We start from the raw sequence: 22,030 nt of genomic DNA, 5'->3' as shown, positions 1-22,030 counted from the left end.
TTGGGGATGAGAGAATATAGAAGGGAGAAAAGATAAATTTTTGTTGATTGAAAAATAAAATTTAATGAAAAAAACTGTAAGTATAGGCTAAGTCAATTTTGAATCACATGGACTTCCCAGGGCTCCCAATTCATGATAAGGATTATGGGGGGAGGCAAGACAAGAAGGGGCAGGATAATCCTGTCATGCCTTGATTGACTTACCTCATTAGACATGACTTTCACTTCTTGGATTTTGGCTGAAATTTGTTTCATGAGATTGTGCAGGGCTTGGATTTCTTCTGCATGTTTTCTCACCTTCTCCTGATAAAGCCTTTTTGAAGAGTGAATATAAAGGCTAAGAGGCGAATCAAAGCCTGATCAGACAATAATTTACATGTAAAAATTCTAGAGGTCTGAGTGTGCCTTCAGCTCCATATAATTCAATATGGTGAAGCAGCAGTCAAAAAGGCTGGAGGGATCTTAAGCTGCTTACTTATGTCTAGAATGGAGGAAGTGATTGCTGGGTCATATCTGGTTGCAACAAATCTGACCATTTTGAGTCCTCATCTAGGACCCATACTTTTAGGAAGTTTATCAGCAAGCTGGGCACATAAAGAGAGAACTGAAACTAGAAATTCTGGTGCCATGTTGGAAGAGGAAGATCCTATGGAGAAATCTCAGACTTTGGGACACAAGTACTCTGTGGGAACAACTTGAGTCAGTGCAGGAATAGAAAAAGCTTTATGATAGCTTTTTATTTTAAATAATTATATATGCTAACAAGATGTTAAGCTTAGTTGTTTCTGCTTACTGAGAGTACAGATATTGTTATTCCTCTTTAGATTTCTGCTCCCTGAGGCAAAGCACTGATTGCCTCAGCATAGTTATAATTCTTCATTCAGGGGAGGTTGACCCTGGGCAAATCACTTAACCCCGATTGCCTCAAAACCCCTCAAAATTCAGTTATGCTTTTTGGAAAACATTAATGCTTTAAATGTTCTTTGATTTCTTCCATGTAAACCCTAACTTCATTGATACAGATCCCAGACTATTCCATCACTTTTAAACAGTCTTCATGAGTTTGTTTGTCTGATAAATTCAACTTTCATTGGTTAACCTCATAGTAGTGACCCTTTCCATGCTTATCTATGGTATGCCTTGAACAAGAGACACAGTTCTAATTAAATAATGAAAATGAACCATGGGATTCATTTATGGATTGCTCTTATCCATAATCTCCTAGCTCCCATTGTACTTAGGCTTTGGTGCCTATCTTTGTGTAATATGATTGATTGTTTACTACCAGTAGGAAGATATTGACTTTGCTCTTTTGTTTTCTAGCAATGATGATGTATAACAGCTCTATTTTCTTACATGCTCCTTATACCACATGTATAAAATGGATTTGGGAGATAAAATCTCCCAAATAAAATCTGTGGGCCAGGATTGGGGTCCAATCTGTGGATTTAAGTCTGTGGATGAGATTTGGGTTTCAGTTTATCATTGGGATTGTGCTCCAATCTTTGATCATAGTTAGCATTCATTCTTAAGCTTGAGGTCAGAATTTAGTCTAATCTAGATTGCATTGTCAGGAGTAGAGACGAGGGACAAAGATTGGGTTGACTCAGGTATTTGTACCTCAGATTATGACTTCATTTGCAATATTCTTTAATATCTGAGTTAACTGGCCAGCAGCCCTGTCTCTGTATATGTCCTGTATGACATTACCTTGATTAAAGTTGGAAAACGTCTCTTAAGAAAGATCTCTTACCTTAGTTCTGTGAGTGATGAAATGGAGGTTTTGATCTGGGAAAGCAAAGAAGAAACAATTGGCTATTCTGTTCCCTAGCTTCAAATCCCTCCCCCTTTTTTGATGAATGCAACAGGATGGACAGTCACACCTGGACTCTTATTTCATATCGGTTAAAGGGATTGACCCTGTCTTCATAGTTTGGACTTCACAATATGTATAGCAATTCTATCAGATATAATGGGAGATGTGGTAAGATGTAGAAATTCAAGCTGAAAAGGCCCTTAAGAGATCATTTAATCTAGCCCTCTCATTTTACAGGTTAGGAAAACGAGACCAAGAGAGGGCTCTAAGATTATCCAACAGAATCCCATTCTTTGACTCAGATATGCAGAAACTCAGAGACTTAGGCTCAGAAGTAATTTTTATTGAATTGTTTAGTCATGTCCAACTCTTTGTGATGTCATCTGGGGTTTTTTGGGCAAAGAAACCAAAGTGGTTTGGCATTTCCTTTTCCAGCTCATTTTACAGATGAGCAACTCAGGCAAATAAGGTTAAGTGACTTGCACAAGATCACACAGCTACTAAGTGTCAGAGACTGGATTTGAATTCAGGTGCTCCTAACTGCAGCCTGGGCATCATACTTATTGAGAGACCTAACTTCTCCTACAAGTCCTAGGATCATAGGTTTAAAGCTAGAAGGCACCACAGAAGCCCTCTGGTCTAATTTTCTTATTTTAGGGATGAGAAAAATGAGACTCTAGATAGATCAAGTGACTTTTTTATGGTTATACAGTTTGTAACTGCTACAGCCATGTGGGAAACCCAAGTCCTCCAGCTCCAAATTCTGTGCTCTTTCTAATAGGCATTAATGGTGGTACCTGGGGATGGCAGGAGGAGTTACATTTCTCCAAGGGCCTTGAGAAGCTCCAGGAAGATGTCTGGACTGCATTTCCTCACCCCATCAGCCTACAGTAAGATCCATTGTTCTCTCTTTTGAGGGCCTCCCACCTTTTCGGTGTCACATAACCTAGTAATTGCTTCTGTGCCTTAATTGTCCTATGTCTGAGTACTATCTCTCCAGCTGAGTTATATATAAACTCTTGGTGATCTGGGCCATGTCTTCTCCCCATTTTACTTCCTCCCTATCTCAAGGGAAGGCTGGACACATATTTTAGGTCTGATTGAGATACTGTTTTACATTTACATTCATCAATCATATAAAAACCCCCTACCATGTGTCCAAATCTATCTATGGTCAATGCTGGGTCCATGCTCTAATTTCTAGCATGCTTCCAATGCTGGGAGAGAAGGAATAGCAGGGAGGAGGAATACAGAGATGGAAAAAGACATTATGATATAGTAGAAAGAGATCCGCCCTGAAGTCTTCATTCTACTTTAGTTCCTTTCATTGAATTTCTGGGTACCCCTGGACTAGGGTCCCTCATATTTAAAATGAAGTGTTTGAACTAGATGATTAATCATAGACTCATAAATTCTCAGAATCCATCTAGCCTAACCTGGATATGAAAAATAATTTTTTCTAGGATATTACTCTGTGCTCTGGCCCACCCACCTCCTCCCCTAGCCCTTTAACCACTTTTGTCAAGGTTAAGTGACTTGTCCAGAGTCCACAGTCAAGTGTCTGAGACACATCTTTTTAATTATGGTGCCCTATGGACTATGTTGCTTTTGTCCATGATAGGGGATCCTATCTCTTTGGGGTTAACTGACTATGTTATTTTAGATCATAGAATTCTAATTATCTTTTTTCTTCTGAACTCTTTTGAAATCTACTTTTACTGAAATGGAGGGGGAATATCAGCTTTCTTCTCTTTATATATTACAGACTCCAAGACTGATAAGTCACTACCATAATTTCTATTTTAGTTACCAGTTACATAGCTCAGAAGATAGAGCACTGGTTTAAAATCAGAAAGCCCCGGATTCAAATCCAGCCTTACACACTTTATAGCTGTATGACATTGGCAAATAATTTAACTTCTGCCTGCCTCAGTTCCCTCAGCAGTAAAACCAAGATAATAATAGCACCCATGTCCCAGGGGTTGTTATAAGAATCAAATGAGATTTGTAATGTACTTAGCACAGTGCCTGGCACACAGGAGATTCTTAATACTTGTTTCTTTGTCTTTCCTTGTGATAATTGGGATCAGAATCACTGTTCCCCTTGCTGATTCCTCCACTTTTTGAGTCAGGTTACTTCCGCCTCTGAGGTTAGGTGATTTTGTGACTTGGGCCAGAGTTTGGCGTCAGGATGCTATTCTAAGGTTCCTATCAGTTCTGACATTCATTTTTCATTATGAAATGTGGTCAAAGAGCTTACAAACTAGTGGGTATTAGAAGACATAGTCAGAAATACTGGTTATACAAAATAAAATGTATTTATTGCACAGGAGAAAAATTATAATTCATTTTAAGGAACATTTTTGAGTGACTATTATATCTACAATCTAGTTTTGGTTGAGGTTGGAATGGCTAGATTATATCAAGTATCACCTTTTAAAATTCTTCCTGATGTAAGCAGAAATGAAATTTAGCCCTTTATCATCATCCTTTTATGTGCTTTGTTTATCCATGCATTCTGGAATGCCACCCACCTCACCTGAAGTCTTCATGTTTATTCTCCCTGTATCCAGTTTGGTTGGCAAGTAAATAATGATGCACCAGAAAGCTGTGAAGGGAACAAGAGGGAGAGTGAGACCTATCCCACTGTCTTAGCTTTGGAGTAGCCTTGAGACTCTGAGGACTAAGCATGGGGTTGGTCTGTCCTTTGTGGTACCCTTCAGGAGACAACACAGACATTATACACACTCAAACCTTTCCCTTTTCTGCTTATTGTGGGAACTGCAATTCTAACCACAGCCATCCAAGCTGTAAGTTGGAAAGACGTTCTATAGCCACGTGTATTTTAGAATTATAGGATTTGGAATTGAGATTGGCAATGAAAAGTTTCTGAAATAGGGGGTGCTATCAAGAGTAGAAAAAGGTGCTAATAGAGAATGGGAGAACTTCAGTAAAAGAAAGGTAAGGCAGATATAAAGGTGGGAGGAGTCACCCCAAGTCAGCCTAGTCTCTTTCACAATTTTGTTGATGGATGGTGCTATGTCCAGAGATTACCAACCCAAGAGTTAGGTTATTTTTTAGTACATACCAAACACACAGAAGAACACAACGGACAGCTTCTCCACCAATTTATGAAGCAAATTCTTGCTATAAAAAGGGATAGAATAGTATGTCAAGTTCCTTTGTTCAAGGACCTTAAAGGTCATCTAGTACAATCCCCTGCTTGATCCTTGATCCTCTATATAGTATCTCTTGGCAAAGAATTTTGGCTTGCCCTTCTTCAGTGATATTCTACATCCCAAGACAATCCATTTCTTTGTTATCTCTTAAGTTTTAGGAAGTTTTCCTAAGACTGAACTGGAACATCATCCAATTTTGTCCTTTGGGGCCAAGCAAAATGAGTCCAAATATTTCATCCACCTAAAAATAGTCCAGATATTAAAAGAGAGCCATCTTTAGGTCATAGGATTTAGAGCTGACAGGGACCTCAGAGACCATTTAGCTCAACATTTTTACTTTACAATTAAGCATAATGGGACTGAGGGAGGTTGAGAAGTTAGATGGTCCAGTGGATAGAATGTTGAGCCTGGAGTCAGGAATACTTGAATTCAAATCCAGTCTCAAATTCTTACTGGGAAAGTCACTTAACCTCAGTCTGCTTCAGTTTCCTCAACTATAAAATGGGAATAATGACAGCACCTACCTCATAGGGTGGTTGTGAGAATTAAATGAGATATATGTAAAAGTGTTTATTATTGTACCTGGAACATAATAGTTGCTTGCTTTGATCCTCTCAAGTAATTTGGCCAAAATCAGTTAGCTTGTGATGGAGCCTGATTTAATCTTTTGTCTTCTGGTTTAAAATAGTAACTTAACAATTTTTTTTTTGACATGTTGATCTGTTTTCTGATGTTTTGTTTTGAAAGCAACAGTAAAGGACAGATACCCCTTTTTTATGCTATGATTAGATTATATCAGATATCATCTCTTTGATCTTCCCTCATCTAGGCAGAAATGAAGCTTAACACTATCATCCTTCTCTGATGTGCTTTGTTTATTCATCAATTTAACAACTTACGAAATACTAAATGCAAGCATTATGCTTTTCCCATTTGAATTTGCATTATGTTTATTTTTGACCAAATTATATTAAATTAGACTGCTAGTTTTCTGAGATACAGAAGGAAGAAAACAAATTTTAAGTGTTTACTGTGTATCAGGCATAGTTCTAAGTGTTTATACATATTATCACATTTGAGCCTCGCAACAATATTGGAATTGAATATTCCATTGAATATTGAATATTTATCCTCCATTTTGCAGATGAGAAAGACTGAGGCAGATGGTGTTTAACTCTTGTCCTGGGTCACATAGCTAAAAAGTATTTGAGACCAGGTTTGCATTCAGATCTCCATTTTAGAGTCAGAACTCTAGCCACTATACTATCTAATTGCCTCTGGAAGGAATATTCATACTTGTATCCCTTGAAGTAGTCTTTACAATGTATTTATTATACATAGTAGGTACAAAAAAATGTTCATGGAATGAAGAAATGAATGAATTAAATGAGTGGCAAGTTAATTTTATTTTAAGGTTTATTTGTAGCTACTCCCTTATATTTAGTGCTATTATTATTTGTTACTAAGCCAATATAGTTGCCCATTCATATCTCAACATTCAGCAGGACCACTGGTTCTCAGAGGTAGAATTTTTGAGGTGTGTGTAGTGTGTGGATCTATGGTAGGGGCTGCATAAATATAATTAGGTCTGGAGCAAGGGAGAAGAATGGTGGAAGGGAAGACATAGACTAAATACTAAGGGTGCTTTTTTCCAGTTTGCTTGGGGTGTGTCTCCTAACAACTGCCATCTCCCAGTTTAATCTCTGACTCTGACCCCAATCTTGTGGAATATATAGAATTCAAATTTGCTCCTTTGGTCTTAAGCCTATGCTCTCTCAAGTCAAGACCCAGCAAGGTCATATTCTCACCTGGTTTGGATATAGCTGCAGGCCTGATTTTCACAAATAAATGATGGAGGTGGATATGCTTTCAGGGGTTGTGAAAGAACCCTTATCTCTAACTTTTCTCTCAGACCTGATATTCTTGCCTGATCATTAGAACCATTCAGACTTACTGTTTTTAAACATTAGAAACTAAGAGGTGCTTGCCAATTAGGGAACAGCTGGACAAAATTGTAGTCTATAAATACAAAGAATATTATTGTGCCATAAGAAAAGAAGTGGAAAGTTTCAGAGAAAACCGATAAGATCTCTAGGAACCGATGCAGAATAAAGTGAACAGAGCCAGGAGAGTGATTTAAACAATGACAATGAAAGTATAAAGAAAAAAAAAATAACTTTAAAGAACTTTAGAACTCTGCTCAATGCAATGACAAACCATAATTCCAACTTACTGAAGATACAGCTTGCCATTCACTTCCTCCCAAAGGGAGAAAATAGATTTAAAATTTAAAATGAAATTTGGCCAATGAAAGAATTTGCTTTGCTGGTTAGTGCATGTGTATTAATATTATTACATTATCAACATTATTACATATTATTAATATAGCATTATTACACATTTTAAAGCTTTTGTTTTATTTTTCTTTTTTGTTATATTCAATGGGAGGAGGTTGGAATGGGGGTGAGGAGACAAAATCAATGCATACTAGTTCTATTTGTAGTTAGATAAAGTAATAAAATAAACCTATGCTCCATTCTTTTTCATTTATCTGGCATTAAGTCATTCTACATGTTATATGCAACAAAAAAAAGTGCTTCTGGGAGAGGGCCACAATCTGTGAGTATAGAAGGAGTCCATATACTATGGAGTATTTGAGCAGGTCTTCCTTTAAGCAGATTTTGATTTGGGGGAGGAGGAGAGATCAGGGAAAAAGATAAGAAGAAGGAATCAAAACTTTGAGAAAAATATCTTGAAGTTAATGGGGAGATAGGGACCACCCTCTTTTGGGAGCACACTTTGCAGACTTCATTTTTCTGAAGACTATTAATAAATGGCAAGAGGTTTCTCCCTTTCTTCTTGGTTTATTAACCTCCATTCCTGCCCTTGCAGCACAATCACCCCATCTTGCTGTATCCTGAGGTCTACCTTCTGGTCCATTTCTTGAAGGATATATATTCAGTGAAAAATTTACTCAAGCAAAGCACACTTAGGAAGATAAAATTTTCTTTCTTTTTTTTTTTAAACCTAGGTATGAGTAAACTTCAAAAATTAAACAAAATAATTTCTGAATTAACATAGTTTTGGACAATCTATGGTCTGGGCTGCTTCTTTCAGAATATTTAATCATAAATCAGTCTGTATTGGATGCTGGATAATGTTGCTTAGAGAATCTGCTGTTGTTTGAATGCATCGTCAACTGGTATATTTAATTGGCTTGGTCAATTAAAGGCCCAGGCCTTTGCTTGCTGCTATGAGGGAGACAAAATTAGGTCACCAACCCTCTCACCACAGAGAGGAAGAAACTTTCTTCATGGGGAGTGAAGACTAATGAATATAGAGAAATTACATAATTCTATAAAAAAGTTTATGTCCAAGGAACAGAGTCTTAGCAGAGGGAGAGTTCCCTGAGGGCTGGATTGTGTTGAGAAGACTTTGTTAGTTCTGGAAATAAAGGTATGATTTGGTGAAGAGAAGGAAAGACACGATTAGTAGGGAGGACATTGAAAGTATCTGGAAATGGCAATGTTTATGGAATATTTGGGATCTATAAGGTGAGTGGCTTAGCTGGATTTGAGGAATGATGATGAGGACAGCTAGATTTAATAGTGTTTTGGGAAAATTCATTTTAGAGAGAAGCAACAGTAGGGAAACCAACTCTCTCCTCAGGGGAGACCAAGATATTTCTGGATGACTTTAATTGTTCAGAAGTTTCCCTTCATCTTTCACTTATTGATGCTAGCTCTAACTTGAAGATAATGCTCACCTTTCTCTTAAGTCTTCTCTTTTGGCTAAATATTTCCAGTTTTTCCAGTTGATGCTTACAGGGCATGATGTTAATACCCAGCATCATCCTGGGTTAGGTGATGTAGTGAGTGGACAGAGTACTGGTCCTGAAGTCAGGCAGACTCATCTTTTGGAGTTCAAATCTGACCTCAAACATTTATTTACTAGCTGTGTGACCCTGAACAAGTCTCTTAACCCCTTTTGCCTCAGGTTCCTCATCTGTAAAATGAGTTGGAGAAAGAATTTGGCAAGACAATCCCAAATGGGGTCATGAAGAATCAGACATGACTGAGAAGTGACTGAACACATTGGTCTGACCTGACAGAGAACAGTTATTCCTTTCACATCATGATATTCCCCTGAATTGATTTTGATAGATTACAGGTTGGCATAACAAAATTAAATGGGAATTTTGAGAAGTTTTGCAGAAGCTGTAGATGACTTGCAAAGACCAGTAGTTGACACAGAAAAAAGTTTAGAAATTATAAAATATGTGTACAGTATTGTGTAATATAGCTTATGACCAAACACTTAACCTAAATTTTAGGGTAAGGTATTGTAAACACCATATAAAAGAAAAAACCAGACAACTTCTCTATATAAAGGGAAGGTCAAATTTTTTATGTGGATTATCTAGATCACAGGAATGCTGCACCCCTAACCCCAGTGATCTGGAAGGAATAACTGTACAGCAGGACTATCACCTCCAGACATTATCTCTCTCTTCTAATGCAGAGTAAGAGCTGTTTTTTCCTGGCTGCCTTGTCACTGGAATTGAGGAGCAGGAATGTGGCAGGCCAAATGTGGAGGACAGATTCAAGTAGAAGACTCAAGCTTAGTAATTCATCTAGGAGGCTGTTATAATAGCCAGAGTGGTGTAATGGAAACAACTGGATTTGGAGTAAGAGACCTGGGTTTAAATCCTGTCTCTTTTGCTTATTACCTCTGACTGTGGTTAAGTTACTTAACTAAACTCTGAGAATGAACTCAAATATTCCTTTTAACTCTAAAACTGTGATTCCAAAACCTCAGGTGAGAAGTGATTAGATCTGAACTTGGGTGATTTTGGAGATGGATGCAAGAGACATTTTAAAGGAAGAATTGAAAAACTGAAAACTTGATTTGATTTGGATGACCTAGATTCTTCTATCCCTGCCCTCATTTGGTTTAATTGGTTTTCCTTGCTTATGATTATCTCCCTGCCCTCCCCACTTTCTGCCTTCCCTTACATCCCTCTTTGCTTTTCTCTCTACCCCAAACCCTGCTTGATCTTCAGGATTCATCTCAAAGCTTGCCTTTATCAGGAAACTAAGAAGTTTCTCTTTACTCCTTTAGGACACACTGGATTTTCTCTCTTATGTCTCCCTCTGTATCTTTTTTCCTCTCTCTTTTTCTCCTTCTCCCCCTATGTCTTTCTCCTCCCTATCTCTGTCTCTCTCTTTTGTCTCCTCTTTTTCTTTCTCTCCCCCATCTCTCTGTCTGTCTGTCTCTCTGCCTCTGTTTGTCTCTGTCTCTCTCCTCTCTGTCTGTTTTTCTATATTTGTCTCTGTCTGTTTGTCTGACTGTATGTCTCTCCTCTCTTTCAGTCTCTTTCACTTCTCTTTCTCTCCTGTCTGATTCTTCTCTCTCTCTCTCTCTCTCTCTCTCTCTCTTTCTCTCTCTCTCTGAGTTTTTCTGAATCTGTCTCTCTGTGTGTGTATGTCTCTATGTCTGTCTCTATTTTTGTCTCTGTGTCTGTGTCTCTGTCTGTGTCTGTGTCTCTGTGTCTGTATCTCTCTCTGTCTCTGTCTGTATCTCTCTCTTATATGTAGGCCAGTCCTACCTTGTGCTTGGGAGATCCAGGCATGACCACACCCCCAATTTTTGTAACCTTTCCAGGGGTCATTATTTAGCTGACTCTATCATTTTCCCCAGGGGCCTTGGACTGAGCTTCGGTTCTCAGTGATCTGATTTCCACTCTTTATCTATTGCTTTCCTCTCTTTCACTACCCTGGGACTGGGTTTTGTACTCACAGTGTTGCTTCCCCTGTCTGGGTCCTCCCAATGTACTTGGGGAAGAGGTGAAGTTTATGGACAGTGTTTCTCAGGTTGGAGATAAAACAGATGATCTGAACTGTGGAGACAAGAGGGTTGTGAGCTACACCACCCTGTAGGTAGTAGGGAACAGAGGCTTTAGGGGGGAAGAAAAGGCCTCTGGGAAGAATGGAGGGGGAGAATGGGAAAAGGAGATCCCTGGTTTGAAGGAAATTTCTAGGGTCAAGAAAACAGGGGAGACATATTCTGGATATTAAGCAAGTACTAGTCCATGGAATGTGAGGATTTTGAATCAAATCATAGAAGATAGAATGACAAAGTTAGATGAGATTTTAGGACATGAAAACGTAAAATGTCAGAGCTCAGAGGCACTTAAAACATGGAATGTCAAAACTGAGAGGTATATTAAAATACAGAAAATAGAATATTAGAATGGTAAGTCACCATTTTATTGAAACCCATAATTTTAGAGTGAGGGAAACTGAAGACCCAAGAGAGGTAATTTGCCTATTTTCATTGTTTCTTAGTCTTAGAGACTTGAATAAAACAGAAGTAAGCAAGAGTCTTCTGATTTTAAGTCTTGGGTTCTCTGTGACCCTGAGAAAGTTAATTTCTCTTTCTTCATCTGTAAAGGGGAACAATAATCATTGTTATTCCACGTTAAAGTATTGTGAAGATCAAAGGGGATAACTACTTTTCAAAATTCTTTGGGACCAGGAAGTGCTAGAAATAATAGCAACAGCTTATATTTGTAGAATATTTTAATATCTACAAAAGACTTCTAACAAGTAGTTTGTGAGACATAGGATAAATATATTTATCCCCACTCTAAAGATGAGGAGCTGTTATGTCAATAAGTATTTTGTATCTACTGTGTACCAGGAACTGTGCTAAACATGGAAAATACAAAAAGAGACAAAAGACAGCCCCTTCTCTGAAAAAGCTCACAATGAAATGGGGGAGAAAGCATGCAAATTATGTACAAACAAGTTACACACAGGATAATTAGGAAAAATTTACAGAAAAAAGGCACTAAAATTAAGAAGGATTGGGAAAGGGATTCCTGCAAAGGGTGGCTTTATAGATGATACTTGAAGTAATCCATGGAAGCTAGAAGGTAGATATGAGGAGAGAGAACATTACATGCAATGGGGAGAGTCAGAGAATTACCCAGAGTTGGGATATTGAAGGGTCTTCTTTAAGAAACAGCAAGGAAGTCAGTGGATTGAAGAATATATCGAGAGGTGCAAGGTCTAAGAAGCTAAGAAAGGTGGAGTGAGTACCAGGTTATGAAAAGTCAAATTGAGAATTTTGTATATTTGATCCTAGAGGTAATTAGAGTATGATCATGGGAGTGACAAGATTAGACCTGTAATTTAGGAAAATCCCTTTGGTGGAGAATGGACTTCAGCAAGGAGAGACTTGTGGCAGATAGATTAACCAGAAGGTTATTTAAATTTTCTAGACATGAAGAAGTAATGATGTGCACTAGGGTTAAGGCAGAGAGAGAGAGAGAGGGACGATGTATTTGAGGGAATGTTGCAAAGGCAAAATCAAGAGGCATTGGCAACAGATTATATACGGGAAGATGAGAAATATCAACAACCAAGAAAAGTGAACTACCAAGGATAATAACTAGGTTTTGAATCTAGGGGACTGTGAGGATAGTGGTGCCCTCAATAGTGAAAAGAAAAAAAATTGAACAGGTAGAGAATTTGGAGAAAAGAATGAATTCAGTTTTGAATATGTTGAGTTAAGATGTCAACTGGACATCTAGATGTAGATGCTGAAAGATAGATGGAGATGAGAGTCTGGAGGTCAGCTAAGAAAAGTTAGGGCTGCATAAGTAGATTTGAGAATCATCATCATAGTTGGAAAATCTGGAAAGCAATATGGCAGAAACTAGGTATAGACCAACATTTTGTACTGTAGAACAACAGAAGTTCAGAATGGATAGATCATTTACATATAACAGATGATACCATAAACAAATTGGAAGAGCATGGGATAGTTTATTAGATCTGTTAGATCTGTTAGAGCATTACAAAATGCAAAATAATTTTGATTATATAAAATTAGGAAGTTTTTGCACTGATGAAACTAATGTAACCAAAATCAAAAAGAAATCAGAAAACTGAGGGGAAATTTTCAACAAGTATCTCTGAAAAGGCCTCATTTGTCATCTATATAGAATTGAGTCAAATTTATGCAAATATAAGTCATTCCTCAATTGACAAAGGGTCAAAGGACATGAATAGGCAAGTTTCAGGGAATCAAAGCTATCTATAGTTATGTGAAAAAAATGCTCTAAGTCACTATTGATTGGAGGGATATAAATTAAAACAACTTAGAGAAAACATCTCACAACTATCAGTTAGTTAAAGTGACAGAATAGGAAATGACAAGTGCTGGAGGGATATGGGAAAACTGGAACACTAATGCATTGTTGGTGGAGCTGTGAACTGATCCAGTCATTCTACAGAGTAATTTAGAATTCTGCTCATAGGACTATAAAACTGTGCATACCCTTTAATTCAGCAATACCATTGCTAGTTCTATATTCCAAAGTCCTAAAGTAAGGGAAAAATATTTATAGCAGTTCTTTTTGTGGTGGCTAAGAATTGGAAATAATGAGAATGTTCATTAATTGGATAATGGCTAAACAAATTGTGGTAAATGGTTGTGAATGAATATGATTGTGTTGTAAGAAATCACAAGCAAACTGACCACAAACATCTGGAAAGACTTACGCAAACTGATGCAAAGTGAAGTGAACAGAATCAGGAGAACATGGTACACAGTAGCAGCAAGATTATATGATGAATTGTCAATGGCTTAGTTATTCTCAGCAATATAGTGATCCAAGTCAATTCTAAAAGACTAATGGTGAAGTACTCTCTGCCCCAAGAGAAAGAACGGATGTTCTTATAATACAAATGAAGCATGACCCTTTTTCATTCTCTTTCTGTCATTATTTTTTAAATTCAAGTCTTCTTGTATAAAATGACTAATATGGAAGTGTTTTACACGATTGCACATGTATAAACTATGTAGGATTGCTTACTATTTCAGGGTGGAAATTGAGAGGGAGAGAGAATGTGTAACTCAAAACTATAAAAAAGTTTAAAAATTGTTTTAACATTGAATTTGGGAAGAATAAAATATAATTAAAAAGAATCACCACCACAGAGATTATAATTAATCTATAGGAGTTGATGAGATCACAAGTGAAGAAATATGAAGAAAAATGGGAAGAGGAACCAGGATAAAGCCCTATCAGATAAATTAACAAGCTTGACCTGAATGAAGTTTCAGCCAAGAACACTGAGAAAGAGCAATCAAATAGTGAGGAGAAAAATCAGAAGAGATTAGTGTCCTGAAAAACCTAGAGAGCACAGAATTATCAAGAAGAGGGTATTTGGAAGTATCAAAGGCTGCAGAGAAATCAAGAAGGATGAGGATTGAGAAAAAGCCATTGGGTTTGTCAATTAAGAAATCATTGGTGATTTGGAGAGAACAATTTCAGTTCATTGATGAGATCAAGAGACAGATTATAGAGTTCAGCAGAGGGGAAGAGGAGAAGAGGTGAAGGCACTTATTGTAAACAGCTTTCTCAAGGAATTTAGACACAAGATTTGTCTAGGGTTCCAAAGCTCAAAAAGGCATTAGAATCAGGATTCAAATCCAAATATCTCCAGTGGTTTTTCTATAGCACCATCTTGTCTCTCTTCATGATTTTACATTCATTTTTCAGAAAGACTGCTAGACTTGAAATCTAGCTCTGAGCATTTGTTACTGTTAAGGGTTCCTAAAAGTAACCATGTAATGGTTAATGGACAATTACTAACCATTAATCATAAACAATAACTAGTAATGACTCATTATGAGTGAGAAATTCTATTAATAATTATAAAAGAGTGCCACCTTATATATGGAGATGATATTTAAGCCCACTCAGATCAGATGCCTTGAGGTATGTTTCTAGTGGGGGGCTGGGTGGTATTGTGTATTCCTGTTTTGGGGGAAGGAAATTGGCCAAGTTTAGGGCAGAATTATGAGTACTCTCAGAGCAGATAGATCTTCATCAGTCTCCTTGAGTTCCCTGGTGGATTTGAAAAGAATACTAACAAAGTCCTCCCAAGGGACCTTACCAATGGGATAGGCTGATAGTGGGTACAAGTCAAATTCCCATGATGCTTTGGGCCCTTAGCATCAGGCCATTCCAAGGAGATGGCAAATGCTTCATCTTTCATACATACGTACGTACTCAGACTGCTTAGCAAGTTTCTGCAAGAAGAAGGGATGATAGCCGTGACTATTTGGGGTGAATCTTCTTCACCTGTTTGAGGACACAAAAATGAATGTAATTAAGTAACAGAAACATTTAAAGAAGTCTTATCCCAGTCCTGTGACTAAACTCATAGAGTTAGAGAATTCTGAGATACTTTAAAGATCATTTACCTAGTATGCTCTTCTTTCTTATTTTACAGAGGAAAAAAAACTGAAGTTTTAGTAAGAAAAAGTGACTTGGCTAAAGTCATGCAGATAGAAAGTAGAAGATCTAGGTTTTGAAGTCTGCTCTTCTGACTTTAAATCCATTATTAGTCATTATAGAGAAGAGCTCCACTGTCCTTAAGAAGTTCCCCTGGGAATCCAGAGGAGAAGAGGGAGTTAGCCAGTCTAGCTCTATGGAGGATCAAACTCACTCATCAATGAGAGTAGAAGTGGAGAAAGGCCCCAATACATTACTATATACCAACTCCAGTCCTGCCATCACTCCCACCTCGTTCTCCTGAAACCCAGAGGGTCCCGGAGCTAGCTGAGTTTTTGAATAATCTCTCTCACCTAGAGCCAGGCCTCTACCTCACTTCCTGGCCAATCATGCTGCTGGGTAGCTCTTCCCAACTTCCAATTCCTCTTTGTGTGTGATATGAAAGTCAGTCAATAGTCATCAAATATTTATTGCTTCCTATGGTACTACAGAAAGGCTTCAGGAAGGATGTGAATTCGCTGAGGGGAGAGGTTATTTTACTTTTTTGTATTTGTCTCTTCAAGGTTTAGCAGAACCCTTGGTATGAATTGAGTGCTTAGTAAATTATCTATCTATCTGTCTGTCTGTCTGTCTGCCTGTCTTTTTCTCTATCAAATTAAAGCACACATAAATCCCACCTCACCTCCAAATCTATTGTTCTTTCTATTACATCATGCATTTGGTCAAATATCCTTATCTTTGGTCTATGAGCAATTATTAATACATAAGGTTTTGTCTATCTGACCTCTGGGAGGGGATTAGTAAGAGAGTCATGGCTATTAGATGCAAGTGTGCAAGTTTCACTTTGGTCATCCCTGGGAGCCAGGGTTGGATGGGGATGATTTGAAGACAACTAAAGAAGATCTGCCTCCCCTGGAATTATAAACACAAGGTGCCGCCATCACCATGATGCCTTCAGTAGGCAGAGGACTGACTGGATAGTTCTGGAAGGGACTAGACTTTAAGAGACTTCTACCTCTCTGTGCTGGGGCTTGGGATTTCCCAAATAGTCCATTTAGTTCCAGGCTGTCCTGGTTGAGTTTGTTCTAGAGGAAGGTTAAGATAGTGGAAATACACAGATGCACAATCCAAATAAGATAACATAAAGTAGGTACTATTATTAAACCTATTTTATAGATAAAGAAACAGAGTGAAAGAGGCTAAATAAATTTCTCAGAGGAACACAGCTATAAGTCATCTGAAATACTCTTGAATCTTAGTCTTCCTGACCCCACAAAGAGCTCTCTATCTATGATAACCAGCTGCCTCAGGGAGACAGAGACCTGGTGCTATGAGGAGGTGGAGGAGGGAGCTGCCAATTGATTCAGTTTTCTGGGTGACAAGAAAGTCCTTTGTCCAAAAACCTCACTTCTTATTCACTGATGCATAACTGAAATCACACCATTAGCTCTCCTTTATTCCTTTACTTTGAGATATTGCTTAAAATGTAAATATGGCTCCCCTGTTCTTCCCCACCTTCAGATGTGAAATAGAACCTTCAAGACACAGTTATAGGACCTGGATTCTAATCCTAGCTCTGTCATTTACTAGCATGTTACCTGAGCCTGATTCTTGTTCTATAAATGGGAAAAATAATATTTGCCCTGCTTTCATTATAGAGTTTTTGAGAGGTTTAAAATGAAAGCTCCTGATGATTACAAAACTATGTAAATGTGTGGTTATCAGTCACTGATCACCGAATATTGGAGGATTTCTCGGTTTCTTGTTTGGAAAGAGAGGAAGAGAGAGAATGGTAACAGTGCTTTAATGGCCTTATCAGCATACTGGGAGAAAAGCTCCTAATGACATGCATCAAAAGACAACTTTAGCTAGTGGTTCTCTTTGAGAACAAAGGACCACTAGCACCATCAGCACCAACACCAGCACCAGCATTACCACAAGTTTGGTGTCCTACCACTGCTTTTAATTCTTCCTACTCCTCCATCCCCCTACTTACTGGTGCTCTGCTCACTGGTTCTGGTGATCAAGTAGGAGTCTTCAGGACTCTCATTCATACTTCCTTCATCAGATACCGTGAGAGTTTGGTTTCGAGATGATGGCCTGGGGAGAGAGAATCACATTCAGACAGTCAATAAGCATTTATTAAGTGACTATATGTCAGGCACTGAGCTAAGAGTGAAAACTAAAAAAAGAAGTGACAGTTTCTGCCTCTAATCTGATGAGGAGACAACAAACAAACAGATATGGATAAACAAGCTATATGTACAAGATAAATAGGAAATATTAAGAGAGTAAAGGTACTAGAATTAAGAAGGATTGAGAAAGGCTTGCCATAGATAGTGGGGTTTTAGCTGGAAGGAGGCTAAAAAGAAACCAGGAAATCCGGGAAGTGAAGCATTCTAGGTGTGGAAGGCAACCTGAGAAATTACCTGAGATGGGAGATAGTGTCTTGTTAGTGCAACATCTAAGAGGACAGTTTCATTGGCTGGAAGAGTATCTGAGGAGAATAGCAGAGCGTATAAAGATTGGAAAGAGTGAGGTTAGGTTATGGAGGACTTTGAACACCAAACAGAGAATTTTGCATTTGATCTCAGAGATAAGTCACTGGACTTTATTGAGTAGGTGTGGAGGTGGAGGTGGGAGTGGGTGGGAGGGGACCTGGTTGGATATGCAGCTTAGGAAAATCAATCTCCTTCAAATATCTTCAATGTACTCACTTCCCACCTCAATCTCTGCACACTGCTAGAGCTACCATCCCATTTCTATCCTATCTCAGTCTTTGTATAGACTATCTGCCATACAATTGTAATTCAATAAACATTAAGCACTTGCTATGTACTTACCAGGCACTGTATTGGGAATATAAAAAGAGGCAAAAAGATAGTTCCTACCCACAGAAAATTTAAATCTAATTGGGAAGACAACATGCAAAGAAATATATACAAAGCAAGCTTTTGACTGGTTAAATAGGATATGATTAAAAGAGAGAAAGCACTGGAATTAAGAGGGGTTGGGGAAGATTTCCTGTAGGAGGTAGACTTTTACTTGAATTTAAAGTCAGCGAGGGAGGTCAGTAGACAGAGCAGAGGAGGGAGATCCTTCCAGGAGAAGGAGAGAGTAAAAAGAAAATGTCGAGAACTGAGAGACGGAGTGAAATAGCAGGAGGCCAGTGTCACTGTATCAGAACACTTGTCAGAGTATCACATTTAAGAAGCCTGGAAAGGTAGCAGGGGCTAGGTTGTGAAGGGCTTTGAATGTCAAACAGCATTTTATATTTGCACATGAAGCAATAGGAATCCACAGGAGTTTATTGAGAGAGAGAGAGAAAAAGAGACACACACACACACACACACACAGACAGAGACAGAGAGACAGTGAGAGACAGAGACAGAGAAAAAGAGAGACAGAGAAAAAGAGAGAGAGACAGAGAAAAAGAGAGAGAGACAAAGAGAAAAAGAGAGAGACAGAGAGGAAAGGGAGAAAGAGAGGGAAAGGGAGAGAGGGAGGGAGAAAGGGAGAAGGAGAAGGAGAGAGAGGAGAGGGAAGAAGGGAGGAAGAGAGAAGGGTGGGGGAGGGAGAGGGAGATTGAAGAGAGTTATGATCAGATTTGTGTTTAAGGAAAAGCATTTTAGGGGCTGAATGGATTGGAATAGGGGCAGACTTGAGGCAAGTAAATCCACCAGCAGGCTTTTTTGATAGTTCAGATGTGAGATGATGAGGGCTGCACTAGAGTGGTAGCAGAGGACTTATTCAAGAGATGTTGAAAAAGTGAAATCTGGAGACCTCAACAAAAGCTTGGATCCCATCTTCTCATCACCTGCAAATGCACCACCACTACATTCAAGAATTTTGGTGGAGCTGAAATTTGAATTCCAGCCTTCTGATTTCTCTCTGCTTGCCCCTGTCCTCCAGATCAGTTATACTGCTAGCATTGGTCATGAAGCGTTCTTCAGGTGCCTACAAAATACTGTTCACAAATTTTATGATTAGAAATAGTCACGGCCAGTCAGTGGCACTACTGAGTAGACACCCACTGGACACACAAGAAATGACACATGTGAGGATGTTTGTGTGTATATGAATGTATGTAAACATAATTTCCCAGGTGGTTCTCATATTTCCTTAGGTTGTGACTATTGGAGAGAATGTGCATATATTTCTTTTATTTTAATTAAAAAAATTAATAGTATTTTAGTTTTCCCAATTACATGTAAAGACAATTTTTAACATTCTATCTTAAACTATCTTAGGGAATACTTCCCATTCATATTTGATTCCATATTATATCTTTTTTGCAAAGACTGTCTCCCATACCTGAAATGCAGGGGAACACAGAGGCCTGGAGAGTAGAATTGATTTGTCCAAAGACATATAATGAGTGAGTCTTGTGGATTCTTGACTTGCCTTCAAGGTTTAGCTTAAATACTACTTCCTTTTCAAGGGCTACTCTGATGTCCTTAATTGCTGTCATCCTCCTCACTCTCATGAAATTACTTTGTATTTTCTTTCTTTTTAAAAAATTAAAATTCATTTTTAACTTAAAAATAAAAGACAAAAAGAATACATCTTTAAAACAGCACAACATAAAAAGATTCAATATAAAATCATGAATTTCCATTTCACACCAATTACTTTTTTTGAAAAATGTAATAAATACCATATATTGTTTTCAAAACTACCATGCTTTTCTGTGCTTCCTTCTAAGTTTTTTTTTTTTTTTGCTGTGTATTTTTAAGTGTTTTTTTTTTTTTTTTTTTTTTTTTTTTTGTGTCTCCCTCCCAACCTTGCTCTAGAAGAGGTTGCCATTAGACATAAATATATGTGTATACATATATAGTCATATCACTTCTTTCTCTGGATATGGATGGCACCTGTCTATTTTCTTATCTGTGATCGCACTATTTGTCATCAGTAGAATATAAGACTTTCAAAGACATATTTTGTCTTTGGCCTTGGATCCCCAACACTTACCATGACTCCTGGAACTTCATAAATAGCTATTGTATTCATGAATGTGTATACACATGAATGAATGAATGAATGAATGTAGGTTACTACAAAACTTTGAAAGCATCTTCTTCTAAAAGGATTGCCTGGGCAGGGCACCTTCCTGGGAACCAACAAGCCCTTCCTCAGGAGATCATACCAGGGACAGAATATGGGGATCAGAACCTAGCTGTCCCCCTTCCCAGAAGGCTGGGCCAGGGGCAGAGCTTGAAGGACGTAGATCTTTACTTCTTCCTCCTCAAAAAGGGAACATGGGATTGGGCCCCTTCCAGGCAGTCCCAGTACCAAGCTCCTGTGCTCCCTGGGAGTCTTTTCTCCCTCCCTCCATTCCAGGTATCTTGCTAAACCTCAAGATTTTCTCTACCTTCTGGATCTGGTCAATGGAGTTGGGGTTGGATCCCTGTCACTCTCATTCTCTGTTCTGTTGGAACAGTCAATTGAATGTCCCCTTTGATTCCGACGCATATTTTTCTTCCTCAGATTCCACTGGAGGGCTTTGTTCAAAGAATGGGGTATCGCTACACTATATTGGGAAGAAAGGTACTAGATATTGGGCAAACTCCTGCTTTGGGACACCATAAAGATGTCCTGTCAAGGGTAGACAGGGAGGTTTATGGAAGCCGCCTTAACTCAGTGTGACCTCACAGATGGGCTAGTGACTTCACAGATGGAGGCAGGCTCAGAATACAGCACAGACACACTGTAGTCCCATTCACAGCACTGGAACCCTAGACCTGACATCTAATTAGCTTTCCTTAACTGGAGTGTACAGTGTAACCACTCCATATGGAATTATTGAATGTCAGATGGTGACTTTAGGTCCCATTTGATTTGCCTTACTCTTTTTTACAGGGACAGATGGTAAAACACAGAGAATTGATTTGCCCTCAAACCTAATATATGAGAGAGAAAGAGAGAGAGAGGGAAAGAGAGAGAGAAAGAGAGACAGAGAAAGAGGGAGAGAGACAGAAAGAAAGAGAGAGATAAAGAGATAGAGAGAGAGAGAAAGAGAGAGACCGAAAGAGAGAGAGAGATAGAGATAGAGATAGAGAGAGAAAGAGATAGATAGAGATAGAGAAAGAGAGAGATAAGGAGATAGATATATAGAAAGAGAGATAAAGAGATAGATAGAGATAAAGACAGAGAGAGAAAGAGAGATAGAGAGAGAGATATAAAGAGATAGAGATAGAGATAGAGAGATAAAGAGAAAGATAGAGATAAAGAGAGAGAGAGAGAGAGAGAGAGAGAGAGAGAGAGAGAGAGAGAGAGAGGGAGGGAGAGACTAGAACACGAGTTTAGGGCATTTCTGTGCCTAACACCCAATGATTAGCATAGCTTGGCAGGACAATTCAGGGGGAAAAGTCAGATGACTTGAGTATAAGCCCTCAATCTGCCACTTGTTACTGTTTTATGATCTTGGAAGAATAAGTTCCCTTTCTGAGTCCCAATTTCTCCTCTGCAAAACTAAATCTTCAGGAGTCTATTGGGATCATAGGCTGCAGTGGTGACAAGACTTGCAAAACTTCTTGATTTCACTATTTCTTGTAGGGTTTCCAGTTACCCTTTCTCATCATCTGGTTTTCTGGTGATTCGCTTTCCAGATTTCCCTGGCCCAGCATCCCTGACTCGGATCAATGGGACTGATTTTTCGGGGGTATCTGATAATCCATTGTGATGGGGACCAGGATAATAATATGTGGATTAAAAAAAGTCATTT

The 22,030-nt window shown here is 38.4% G+C and overlaps 1 protein-coding gene across 4 annotated transcripts in view; it reads right to left on the bottom strand.

Annotated features, from left to right (window-relative positions):
• SUN5 (Sad1 and UNC84 domain containing 5) overlaps positions 1 to 20,922 on the bottom strand; it is a 42,318-nt gene extending 21,396 nt beyond the window's left edge. The window contains exons 1-9 of one of the 4 annotated variants that reach the window (XM_031954089.1): positions 20,678 to 20,761; positions 17,736 to 17,803; positions 17,303 to 17,406; positions 15,082 to 15,153; positions 10,794 to 10,893; positions 4,904 to 4,962; positions 4,350 to 4,423; positions 1,753 to 1,787; positions 204 to 312 (exon numbers count right to left, since the gene is read on the bottom strand). In XM_031954089.1, the coding sequence (XP_031809949.1) occupies positions 204 to 312; positions 1,753 to 1,787; positions 4,350 to 4,423; positions 4,904 to 4,962; positions 10,794 to 10,893; positions 15,082 to 15,153; positions 17,303 to 17,360 (507 nt within the window). In that variant the 5' untranslated portion in view covers positions 17,361 to 17,406; positions 17,736 to 17,803; positions 20,678 to 20,761. Of the gene's footprint in view, positions 1 to 203; positions 313 to 1,752; positions 1,788 to 4,349; positions 4,424 to 4,903; positions 4,963 to 10,793; positions 10,894 to 15,077; positions 15,154 to 17,302; positions 17,407 to 17,735; positions 17,804 to 20,677 lie in introns of all 4 variants that reach the window. The other 3 variants (XM_023495493.2, XM_031954088.1, XM_031954090.1) reach the window with 3 other exon arrangements.
• Between the last annotated feature and the right edge of the window lie 1,108 nt (positions 20,923 to 22,030).

This window comes from Sarcophilus harrisii, chromosome 2 (assembly GCF_902635505.1).
Source record: "Sarcophilus harrisii chromosome 2, mSarHar1.11, whole genome shotgun sequence".
Lineage (NCBI taxonomy): Eukaryota > Metazoa > Chordata > Mammalia > Dasyuromorphia > Dasyuridae > Sarcophilus > Sarcophilus harrisii.
Note: the sequence above shows the minus strand (reverse complement) of the source record. Positions and strands in the feature narration are given on the sequence as shown.